The following is a 12,484-nucleotide window of genomic DNA, read 5'->3' as shown; positions in this document are numbered from 1 at the left end:
TTATCCACCACTGACATAGATGGCCACGTTGGCCTTTAAGGGGCCCTCTCCTTTTGCTAGTTACTCTGTTGACTTGAAGGCACTGACAGAATCTCTTTGGATATAAATATTGAGAGAAATCATACAGGCCATCATCTTATATTATGTAGATTGGATCAGTAAAACCTATCTATTATTTAGTTTCTGATTTTCAGATTCAGGATTCACCAATCACAGAGGAACCTAGATTATCTGAATGAGATGGGCGGACACTATTTTGTTCAGATAAATGATTATTTGGTTAATTGATTTCCTCTGGGGTTCGGAAATTTCTGTGAAGTCTGCTTCCTGTTCAGGAGACTAGGCAAAAGCACACGACACACGAGACCCTGCACCCCACCACCCCCCATCCGCTCCCAGCCCCAATCCCACTCCCCCGTCCATCTCCACCCACCGTCCGACCCATTGTACACCAACAGTAAGTCTGCTGCTACCTTTATGGAGTAAGTCTCCAAAAGCATATGCATGCACACACACACACAACTTTTTGTCAGAACAGGTTCCACCTCTGCCCTGTCCAGGACAATGTTGGAGAGATCTGGGGAAGGGGAGGTTTAGGGTACATGCCTGTATCGAACACTAGGGAAACTGTGGGGAGAGACAGAGAGAGGGGGCAAGAGGTCAGTCATTTAGGTATGGTACCCGGACTGCTGAGGACTGTTCTCGGCAGCATTTCAGTGAGCTGAGTTCGTTTTTAATCATTGTACCTGTCAACGAAAGATTCGATCAGGGTTGAAACAGCTCTTTGATGTAATGTTTCTATCAGGACCTTGAGATCCCCTTTGGATAATCAGATATTTGGACAATCGAGGTTCCTCTGTACTTTTTGATAACTGTTAGAAAATCAAGTTTGTTGGGCAATGAATTCTACTGAGTTTTTCACTTCCTTCTACTCCATGTATACACAACTGAGAGTCAATTTGTGATCTTTAAAATGAGTGGACTATGAATAAGAAAAAGGAAATAGTGCCAGAGCAATCATGTAGTGAAACATTTGGCTGAATTGCCATTGTTTACAGTGAAATTGTGTAAAACTGGAAGATGATCAATTAGCACACAAGACCTCATGAAAATGCCATCAAACCTGGAATAGCCCATTTCAGGTTAGCATTGGGGTTTCTTATATTTTAAACCAATATGGTGAACACACCCAAACAAAACAAATGCATTGGTTAAAGTGGCAATCTGTTTAACTTTTATTCACATTAACTCAAAAAAGTAATATAGCATGTGCCCGATTAAGGTAGGGCAGATTCCTAGCATATGTATCTCAACAAGATGACCTTCCAGTATCTTCATACATTTCAGATAGATTAGTGCAATAAACTCTTGGGGAACATGACCCTGGTATAATTTCTAGGATAGATGCCCAAATACTTTCAGAAGCAGTGTTTATCTGGTCTGTCGGAACCACTACAGACCTATCCATTTTAAAGGAGTTTTCTCTGATTATTGGAAACTCAGATTTGAAACTTGTGTTTTACAAGTATGCATGACAATTCTAAAAACTCTCATTTTTTTTAAACAGTGGACTGAACATATGGATCACTAAATAGTTGTAATCTCAGTTCGTCAAGTTGACTGCTGGAGTAGGCTAAGATAGGAGTGAATGGATGCAATTGTCAGAGTTTTTTATGCACTTTGTTAGACACAGCAGAAAAGTAACTTGATAAACCTGCTACATTTGAACTTTAGTGTGCAGCGCATTTGATTGAAATATTTTTCTACTCCGTAGAAACGACACCACTGATTGCGACAACAACTTCAACTACAACTCCCACCAGCTCTGTACCTGGTAAGTGGGAGGTGTTATATACTTTGCAGGAGGTGTATCTCCACAAGTGGGTTGTGTATAGTGAACTGTTACTCTATAGGTAACACAATATGGCCTTCATATTTCTACATGAATTTTCCTTTCTAGCTATTTACTTTTGAAAATGTTTGTATCACTAGTCATTAGATTGTAACTGAGAACTAGGTGGGTTTTTATTAACCTGTACCCCTGAGGTGCAGTTAGGGATGTGTGTGTTAAGCATGGGATCAGCATTTAATAGCTACTCCAGTGTTAGGCCATGTATTTAATTGTCTCACTTTTCCTGACTAACTTTTCTTAAAGTTTAATTTAATTGTAACTCTCTGAAGTCTCGGATTTTAATGCAGACTTTTGGAGGGTTCCAGATGTAGAGAAATTGTCCAAGGGAGAATCCAATTTCCTGAGCAATTCCTTTGGAGTCTGCTATGATGATGATTCTGCAGTCTTTCCATGTGTAGTTCTATTGGAATAACAACTGTTAGGCCATTAGAAAATCTGGGCCAAAGATTTTGCAACAACAAAAAACAAAATTGCTGGAAAAAGTCAGCAGGTTGGACAGCATCTGTGGAGAGAAATCAGTTAATGCTTTTGGTTCATTGACCCTCCCTCAGAACCCCTGTCCACAGATGTTGCCAAACCTGCTGAGTTTTTCCAGTAACTTCTGTTTTTGTTTCTGATTTCCGCCATCTGCATTTCTCTCATTTTTCTGAGGAGTTTATAGATGGATTTAGATCAGTTAATTGAGTGGGAATAATCTTGAGGATAGATTGGACATGCTAGGCTTGTTTCCACTAGAATTTAGAAAGATAAGAGATGATTTGATTGAACTCTATAAGACCCTAATAATCTTCATAATATGGACATGGAAAAAATGTTTCCCCATATCAGAACTAAAGGACACTGGTTTATAATTATGGCTCTTCCTTTAGGACAGAATCCTTACAGTGCAGAAAGAGGCCATTTGGTCCATCGGGTCTGCACTAACCACTGAAAAACATCCCACCCAGACTTACCCCATGGCTAAACCACCTAACCTTCACATCCCTGGACACTACAGACAATTTAGCATGGCCAATTCACCTAACCTGCACATCTTTGAACTGAGAGGGGAAACCGGGCACCCAGAGGAAACCCATATAGGCCTGAGAACCGCATGCAAACTTCACACAGTCACCCAAAAGTGGAATTGAACCTGGGTCCCTGTCACTGTGAGATAGCAGTGCTTATCACTGAGCCAACATGCCGTCCACGCCTACAGAGATTAAAAGAATGTCTTTTCTCTGAGGGTTGTGTGACAGTGGAATTTTCTACCTCAGAAAGAAGTGGGGTCTTTGAATATTGAATATTTCTAATGTTAGGCAAGGAAATCAAAGATTATTGTGGATAGATGAGAATGTGGAATTCGGAAGAGATCAGCCAGGATTTTATAGAACGGCAGAGGAGTCACAAAGGGCTGAATGGTCCACTTCAGTTCCTATCATGTGTTCATATTAGCTGATGTGTGTATCAGCCTGGCTGGTAATTTAATTTCTATGCCTTGTGTTTAGTAATAGCACATGGCACATATCAGAGTATGATGGTGCAGGTTCCTGTCATAAATACTTGAACACTCACTGACTCATATACTTAGATATAATCATAATGTAGGATCCTGCTAGCGATGTTTCAAGTCCTCACTCACCTTTGCAGCCCCACAGCCACACGGAATATTCCTGCACAGCCTGGATACTCCAATTAAATGCAGAGGTTACGTTGATTATGACATTGGTATAATTTCTGCCAGATATTTTCACTGAAACTGTTTATTTGGACAGGCAATGTCAAATAGATCAATATATTAGAAGCTGTTCTCACTATTTATTAAAAATGAATATATGTGAGATTTGCATGACCTCTTGCAAAAACCAGTGTGACAGTTGTAGCATTTTGAGGAATACTTGAAGAATTGATGCACTGCACACAGGTGTTATTGTTTCTATTCTCTCTCTCTACTAAAATAATTCCAACTCGAGTAAGATAGAAACAAATTGATTTTTGCAGTGATGGTGTTTGTCTCCATGCAGCTGGAAGGCATGTTTTTACACAAGACACACGTGAGTTTGAGTCTGTAAAGTAACAGGTTGAAATGTTTTCTTGCTCTATAGAAACTATACCACCGATACAGACAACTACAACTACGTCTACCACCAGCTCCGCACCTGGTAAGTGACAGCCAAGCCTACAGAGTCAGAGGCTTCGCTCCTCTACAGGTTTCCCCTAGTGCTGGCTATCAAAGTAGCTGAGGAACCATTGCAAGGAATTTCGCTCATTAAACATGCACCTAGTACGTGACCACAAGGGAAATATTCTGCAGGTTTGTGCATGATATCCTGAGAATAATGACTTCTGCATCTTAAGATATTCCCAGGTGCCACGGTTCTTCACCCGCAGCACTGAAACCGAATGGGCAATATTTGGTAACACAGTAGCTTATCTCATTAAATAGGAAATCTCACCATTCTCACCACATATTTCTATCTGTTCACCCTCCATTCCTACCAGAGAGGACTGGGCTCATGGTAGAGAGTGTCTGTGTCTCATTGGCCCCTCACTGTGGTGCTGGATGCTTGATTCCAGAAGAAAGGCTGATAATCTGCAGTTTAGCACAGATCTCTGGCAACGCCTGACTAGCTTGCTGGAGGTGACTCTCCATGAGAGTCCCTGTTCTCCCAATGCAAGAGGCTATGTGTGCACTAAATATTAAGATTGCAGCATTCATGGAGCAGGTCCAGGCATGCCTGCATTGTCTTTAAGTGAGGACCAAGGTGTTCTTGATAAGAGTTTAACTATCTAAGTCTGTGATGACAACAAGGCATGCCTTTATTTTTACAGGCAAACATTTTATTTTTCATTCTAAACGTCTTTGTATCTCCACACATTTGGATGGAATATTTGGACAATGCTTTAGACATTGTATTTCTTTTTGTTTCTCATTAACTGGTTGTGGGTGTTACTGGCTAGATCAGCATTTATTGCCCATCCCAAACTGCCCTCAGGAAGGTGCTGCTGAGCTATATTTCTGAACAGCTCCATGAGTTGTAGGTACAGACACAGGACTGTAACAGGCAATGAATTCCAGGAGTTTGATAAAGGAATGCATTTTTCTGCAACAGTTACAAGATGACTTTATGTATAATTTGCACAATCAGTAATTATTTACATCATGTATAGATTTGCATTATTTTCTTTGATACTATTTACCATCTCTCAGCTTTGGACTAGTTATGTAGACGTACAAACTTGTAAAACTGCCACATAAATAGAATAAGGAGATGAGATTACATTTTTAAACTTCAATGTAAGTACATGGAGTGCACATGAACGTGGGTATAAATGAATTTATATGAGAAGATGTGGACTTTGCATTTCTACTGCTGAAATTGTTTTGTTCACTTATGTAGTTTCATGACTAGTTTATTCAAATTTTTGCCATCCCTAATCCCTCCAAATTTTGTCACTCTACTGAACTCCTAATTGACCTGAAGTTTTCCTTGTTCTGGGTGAGGATCCCAGTAAATGTCCAATCAGCATTGGATGGCTTTTTAGGTATGGTTCCTGTAGAATGGATGGGATTGGTGCAGTGGTATTTTCAGATCCATTGCTTATCTGGAAAAGTTGAGGTCAACCTGAATGAGTACCTCATTCAGAAATCCTACAGTTAATTTACAACTAATATTTGCAGGAACTCCATTATTAATATGGTTACAGTTATATGACAATGAGAGGAATTGTTACATATAGGACATCATTTGCACCAGTATAAGGAGCATTAATAACGACATGCTGTTCTCTTCGACTACTTTTACTGAGCAGACTAAGAACGATACATGCTGCATGAAAGTTAATGTTATCCTGACTCCAAGAGCCTCAGTGTACATTGTAGCTGATTGAAATGTTTTCATATTCTCAATAGAAACTACTCTCCCAATACGGACGACAACTGAATCAACCACCATCTACATCCCCGGTAAGTAACAGTGGTTTGCCACTCTGTCCTTGAACTGTCTCGACATGTAGATTATTTAATAACTCTCTGTGGCCTGTTATTGAGTAGGTTTGTACTCACACGTACTCTTTTCTAATGATATACTGAAATATTGCTTGTAGCTTTGGTCATTATGCTGTACCTTTTCAGGTAATATTTGTCTTGAAGTAGTGCTCCTGACGTAGGTTTTTGTTAGAAGTGAAATGTGAGTCAGAAGTTGGTGATAATTGATTTACGAGTTGCTGTCACACAATGTTCCTCATGATGGAACTCCATCTGTGCATCACCATTTGAGAAAAGCATATTATAATAGTGTTATAAAATAACATCTACTTGGTTGTCATAAATAAGTGTCACATATTACCAAAACTGGTGATCTATCACAATAGGATGAGAGAAGGTCATGAGAACAGTCAGTCTCACTCAGTCATGCCGGCCCAACTCTTTGTATTTATTCTTCACTGACCTGAACCTTTGTTGCCAAAGAGAGAGTGGAACAATGTCTTTTCGGAGGAGATCAAAACTGCAGACACTGTTCCAGATGCAGTCGAACCAGGCTGCTACACAACTGAAGCAAGATTTCACTTCAGCTGTGTCCAAATCCTGTTGTGATTAACACTGACATTCCATAACAGCAGGCTGTCCCTGCATGTTAGTCTTCAGTGATGTATTGACAAGGACACTGCATTCCTATCAGGATCTGCACTTTACAACCCGTCTCCTTGAAAGTAATACATTGCACGTTTATTTCTCGTCACAAATTAGATAATTTCATGTTTCAACATTATATTCCATTTGCCATGTTCTTGCCTATTCAATAAGCCTGTCCAAATCCTCCTGAAAGCTCATTATATCTTTGCCACAGCACACATTCTCACTTAGCTTTGCAGTACCTGCTAATTTGCTAATATTATATTTGGTTCCCACCTGCATATCATTGTTGCGTATTGTGAACAGCTGGTGTCCAGTTACTGACCCTTGCAGTAACCCATTACTCAGAGCCCGTGAGGGTGATCCGTATATTCCTACTCTCTGCTTTCTCTCTGTTAGCTAATTACTAATCAATGGCAGCAGATTATTGGACTCCATGTGCTTGAACAGCTATAACCAGCCTCACTTATGGAAACATTTTGATAGTGTATGCAAATGTTTTGAAGGATAAGTCCATCGGTTCTCCTTTATCAAATTTACTCATAACATGCTCAAAGACACTGTTAAGTTTGTCAAATACTATTCTCAATTCACAAATCCATGCTGAGATTGCCCAATCAGATCAATATCAATCAGGTCTCTATCTACGCCCGCCTTTAGACTGCCCAATCGGATCATTATCTATCTCTAGGTTTCTATATCTGCCCACCTTTAGAATACATTGTAAAACTTTCCCTACTACTGATGTAAGGTTGACAGCTCTGTCTGTCTCTATTTGTCTCTCTCTTGCTTCTTAAATAATGGGGTGACATTTGCTCCTGTCAGATCTGCAGGAATCATTCAAAAGCCTATGAGTCTTGAATGCATTGAATGTCCCTGTCACACCTCCTTCTACACTCTGGGATGTGGAGCATCAGGTTGTGGGGATTTATTAACTTGCAGCCACTTTTATTTCTCCAGTAAAGCATCTGACTGATGCATATTTCCTTCAAATCCTCATTGTCCCATAACTCTTATCTTTCCGCAAGAAAACATTTTATGACAAAAGCAAAATGCTGCTGGTATTGAATGAAATAACTCCACCCGGGCCAGTATCCCATCACATTTACACATGGAGAGTTCTTGCCACTGATCCAGCTCCGTCAGAGCCAGCTCTGAATGAACAGGAGTTCTGTCACTCCTGTCTATATCTGTCAGCCAGGGCTCTCTGATAGGGCTGTTAATCTGATCCAATCAGGGTACTCAGATTCTATGAATTCCACCTGTCTAACCTCATTCCAATCACTACCGTGGCGATGGAAAATAAAAATGGATCTGGTAGCAGTTGTTGGGAGAGAGAGAGAGAGAGTGCGAGTCAATGTTTTAAATTCAGTGCCTCTTCTTCAGAAAAAAGCTCTTTGCTCTTGTAGGCTATATAATGTTAATTATCAAACATACTTGGCACACTTTGGTAACACAGAGATTATAGATTGAAAATGCTATGGGGTGAGAGATGTTCATGAAGCTGAACTATTGCACTCCATCAGACACATCATTGGGACATTGTATCGGACTAATACTCACTGATCAGAGTCTGGGGACAAGGCTTGTTAGGTTTTCTCATTTCATGGATCTTAAGGAAATGTTATCTGGCAGTCATTGTGGGCATGGAATTTAATTTCCCTCAATTCCCCCATCCCCTCACGTAGGCAGCCTTGATCTTTCAAAAAGGGCAGCATGGTGGCACAGTGGTTAGCACTGCTGCCTCACAGCACCAGATACCTGGGTTCAATTCCCACCTCAGGCGACTGTCTGTGTGGAGTTTGCACGTTCTCCCCGTTTCTGCGTGGGTATCCTCCGGGTGCTCCGGTTTCCTCCCACAGTCCAAAGATGTGCAGGTCAGGTGAATTGGCCATTCTAAATTGCCCGTAGTGTTAGGTAAGGGGTAAATGTAGGGGTATGGGTGGGTTGCGCTTCGGCGGGGCGGTGTGGACTTGTTGGGCCGAAGGGCCTGTTTCCACACTGTAAGTAATCTAATCTAATCTAATCTAATAATTCATGGTAATGCTGGAGATCTCTCCTGATATCCCCCGTTGCCCCTTTGCAGCAATGGCCTGGCTGAATGAGAGCTAAAACAGCACTCAGTGGGGGCAGTAACAGGCCCTGCCCAGAATTGGGAAGAACAAGGTGTGTAGTAAAATCTGTTGGCCAATCCGAGAGTTTACTTTCCAGGTTTTCATCCCGATAAGTTCCTCATCCATCACTGAGAGACCACCACTGATGGGGGCATGAGTGCCGGGTGGTGGATGTTAATTGCCCTGAGGGATCTCAATTGACAATTGGGCAGGAATCTTTGCCACTTAAGTGGTGTTGAAGCAAGAAAATATTGGGACATCATCCACCGTGGACCAGCATAAAACATTGCCTCCCACCACCACCAAACCCATCACAGGTGAGGACATTGAATTCCTCCCAACAAGTGGAATGAGACTGAGAGAAACAGCAGGTTGCTCTTGGACTCATTATTGTACATTCTGTTGCCTTGATGTAACAATGGCATGATAAAGAATTTCAAGTCTGCATAGAATTGTCAAACTATAGAAGAACTGTTATGGGCCTGCCTATTCCAGAGTAACACACAGGACATCTGCATTACACTCGACCTGCCATCCACCAATACCATGAAAATGATTGATGATTATATTGGCATGGCCAGTAATCTAATCACTTTAATTAACTCATGATCAAGAACAGCAGCATTGCCAAGTATCTGAATATGTTGAACACGAGGATCTGCAGCTCACTCTTGATCTCTGGTTCTGTACAGGAGTACACACCAGGTGCTCCCACTGTATAATTGCTGATGTTGTTGCTTGACTGCCTTCAGAACCCTTCTTTATCATTTTAGTTTGTGTCTCCCTCATGTGAGACTGTTCCACAGGCTATTGCCAACTACAGATCTGAACAACACTCACATCAAACTTGAAACATAAATTCTGTTTTTCTTTCCACTAACGTTGGCAGGCCTGAGGTTTTCCACCATCCAGAGTATTTTACTTTATATTTACAGGAAGTCCAATAAATCGACATGGCATTTCCAGTAGCGCTTACATAGAAATGTTATACTGAATTATAAGTTAAAAAATAGTGTGGTGTCTCTTGACTAAAGTAATTTTATTGACAGAATGAGATAAAGAATAATTTTAATTTTATAATTGCTTAACTTGACTATATGCAACAGGAAATAAAGTTTTTAGGTTTGATTCTGTTGAGCCTCAGGGTGATGTGTAACAAGTTGAAATGTTTTCTTTGATCCATAGAAACAACAAGACCATCAGAGAAGCCGACTACAACGACATCTACCACCAGCTACATACCTGGTAAGGGACAATGATTTTATGCTGAGGACTATGTTTGTCTCAATCAGAGTTTTACTTTCCAACTCTGTGATCTGTTATTGAGATGACAATAAGAGATGGATTTTATTTTTACATGCATATATTTTACATTTCATGCTAAACATGTTTGTACTTCCACTCATTTAGATGGAATATTTGGAGAATGCTTTAGACGTTGTATTTCTTTTTGTTTCTCATTAACTGGTTGTGGGTGTCACTGGGTAGACCAGCATTTATTGCCCATCCCAAACTGCCCTTAGGAAGGTGCTGCTGAACTATCTTCCTGGACGGCTGCAGTTCATGTGGTGTAGGTACAGACAGTGCTGTAACAGAGAGTTTTTGACACAGCGATGATGAATTGATGAGCATATATTTTAATACATGATTTGGTGTCCCGTATCTTTGTTTTTCTTTGTATATCTTTGTCCAGTATTTTATGGAAGAGAGATATATATTAGAAATAGATGTGAATTAATGGATCACTTTGTAATGAACAAAAACGTCCTCATCCATATCCCTGATATTTGAATTAAGCATACTTGACTCCAGTAGGAAAGGATGCATTATAAAATCTATTCTCATTAAATAACATGTTTTCAGTGACCAAATATATTTATCACTCATTGAGGAGCTCCTAGAGCTCACTAATTATTCAAGTCAATCTCTGGATTCCTTCTTAGATTTTTATTTCACCATGTTCACTCCTTTGGCAGTTGACAATCACTGCCTTGATGTTTGATATTATGAGTGGAATCCTACGACGACAAAATAATCCGACACTAGATCAGTCTGACAATGAAATATTGTGCTTTTTTTTTAGTTAATGTTCAACCATGGGAAAATTTCACTGTCATTTGCCCTTTTCAGATTTCTTGAGAACTAAGTTGATTACAAACAGATTTAGTAAGTCCAGTCTCCTTATTTTGCAGAGGAGGAATGTAATGGTGAATGGTCCCTTTGGATTAATGACAACACACCTTCTGAGATCAACCCAGAGGACTTTGAATTATTGGATTCAATGCGCGATGAACTGTGTCCTTCCTTGTCTGATACAATTAATAAAATTCAGTGCCAATTTGTTAATTTCCCCGAGTGGCCAGTGAGTCAATCAATAGACAATGTGACCTGTGACATAGACACAGGACTTGTCTGTACATTCAATGAAAGTGGTTTGGGAGGAAGAAGATTTTGCTACGACTATCAAATTCGAGTTTGCTGTCAACCTCACACAGTAACAGAATGGACAACAACAAGTCTTCCAGAAACCACTTCTACAACCATCATTCCAGGTAAATATGATAGTTATGCACTAGGGAAAAATATTTTCACTGCAAAAGCAATGAGAACTCATAGGTCCTATTTTGGGTTTCAGTAGCAAGTGAGGAAGGGAATCAGCTCTTGTCTTTTGAAGCTTCTTGCAGTATATTGCAACAAGTATTATATTTTCTTTTACAATGCAGCAAACATGTTTCATTTAAAACATAAATTGTTGGAAAATGAAGGTACTATATAACAACGTTGTTTTGTCTGCAAAAACATCAAATCTTAGAGCCTACTACCTCTGCTAAAGAAATAATGAATTAGTGACATCAAACACATGCACAAACCCAAGTGATACATCTGTAGCGGAGAATTTCTGATATCGACTATAGAATAAAGGTTACAGGGTTTACAAGTTTTAGAGGTGCCTTGATATTTGATGCTGAACTTCAAACTACAGTTATTTAAATGTTGATTTGTATCTGCAGTATTAGCACATTCTATCTTTGAGTTATAGAGTCATACAGCACGGAAACAGACCTTTCAGTCCAATTTATCCACGCCGACCAGATACCCCAACCCAATCTAGTCCCACCTGCCAGCACCTGGCTCATATCCCTCCAAACCCTTCCTATTCATATACCCATCCAGATGCTTTTTAAATGTTGCAATTGTACCAGCCTCCACCACTTCTTCTGGCAGCTCGTTCCATACACCCACCACCTTCTGTGTGATTTGCCAATTTACTCTTTGCCCTGGTCCTGTGTTCTGAATTGTTGAAATAAACTGGCAAGGCGAGAGGATGAGTTGTCCATCTCTTACAACTCCATTTTTCGTTTATGTCTTCTCATCTGGATTTAAGCAAATAGTTTTGTAGGGTTTCAGGTGGCTTTGAAAATTCCCAGGAAATTTCTCCAGAGCTTGGCATGATGGGAATTCCCATCAACTCCTATCTGCATTTCAAAATTGATTAGTCATTGAACAATGAGGGCCATTGTGTTTTCCTGCAGCCATTACAAGATGACTTTATGTGAATTTTGCACAATCGATGATCATTTAGAGTTTTATTTAGATAGTTTTACATATCTTTCTTTGATAGTAATCACTACATCTCAATTTTGGACTAGTTGTATAAATGTACAAACTTGTAAAATAGCCGTATAAACACAATGACAAATATAATATGAAATTTTCAAACTACAATGTAAATACATGAAGTGTCCATGAATGTCAGTAAAAGTAGAATCCTATCAGGAGTTATTATTGCCACTGCTGAACTTTGTTCATCGATGCAGTTTCATGGCTAGTTCACTCAACGTT

The 12,484-nt window shown here is 39.9% G+C and overlaps 1 protein-coding gene across 9 annotated transcripts in view; it reads left to right on the top strand.

The window, feature by feature from the left end:
* LOC140466665 (mucin-5AC-like) overlaps positions 1 to 12,484 on the top strand; it is a 161,935-nt gene that overhangs the window by 92,736 nt on the left and 56,715 nt on the right. For 8 of the 9 annotated variants that reach the window (XM_072562103.1, XM_072562100.1, XM_072562101.1 and 5 more), the window contains 5 exons: positions 1,775 to 1,834; positions 3,997 to 4,053; positions 5,805 to 5,858; positions 9,827 to 9,886; positions 10,834 to 11,193. In XM_072562103.1, coding sequence (XP_072418204.1) covers positions 1,775 to 1,834; positions 3,997 to 4,053; positions 5,805 to 5,858; positions 9,827 to 9,886; positions 10,834 to 11,193 — 591 coding nt within the window. The remainder of the gene's footprint in view (positions 1 to 1,774; positions 1,835 to 3,996; positions 4,054 to 5,804; positions 5,859 to 9,826; positions 9,887 to 10,833; positions 11,194 to 12,484) is intronic. The other variant, XM_072562106.1, reaches the window with a different exon arrangement.

This window comes from Chiloscyllium punctatum, chromosome 44 (assembly GCF_047496795.1).
Source record: "Chiloscyllium punctatum isolate Juve2018m chromosome 44, sChiPun1.3, whole genome shotgun sequence".
NCBI classification, from domain to species: domain Eukaryota; kingdom Metazoa; phylum Chordata; class Chondrichthyes; order Orectolobiformes; family Hemiscylliidae; genus Chiloscyllium; species Chiloscyllium punctatum.
Note: the sequence above shows the minus strand (reverse complement) of the source record. Positions and strands in the feature narration are given on the sequence as shown.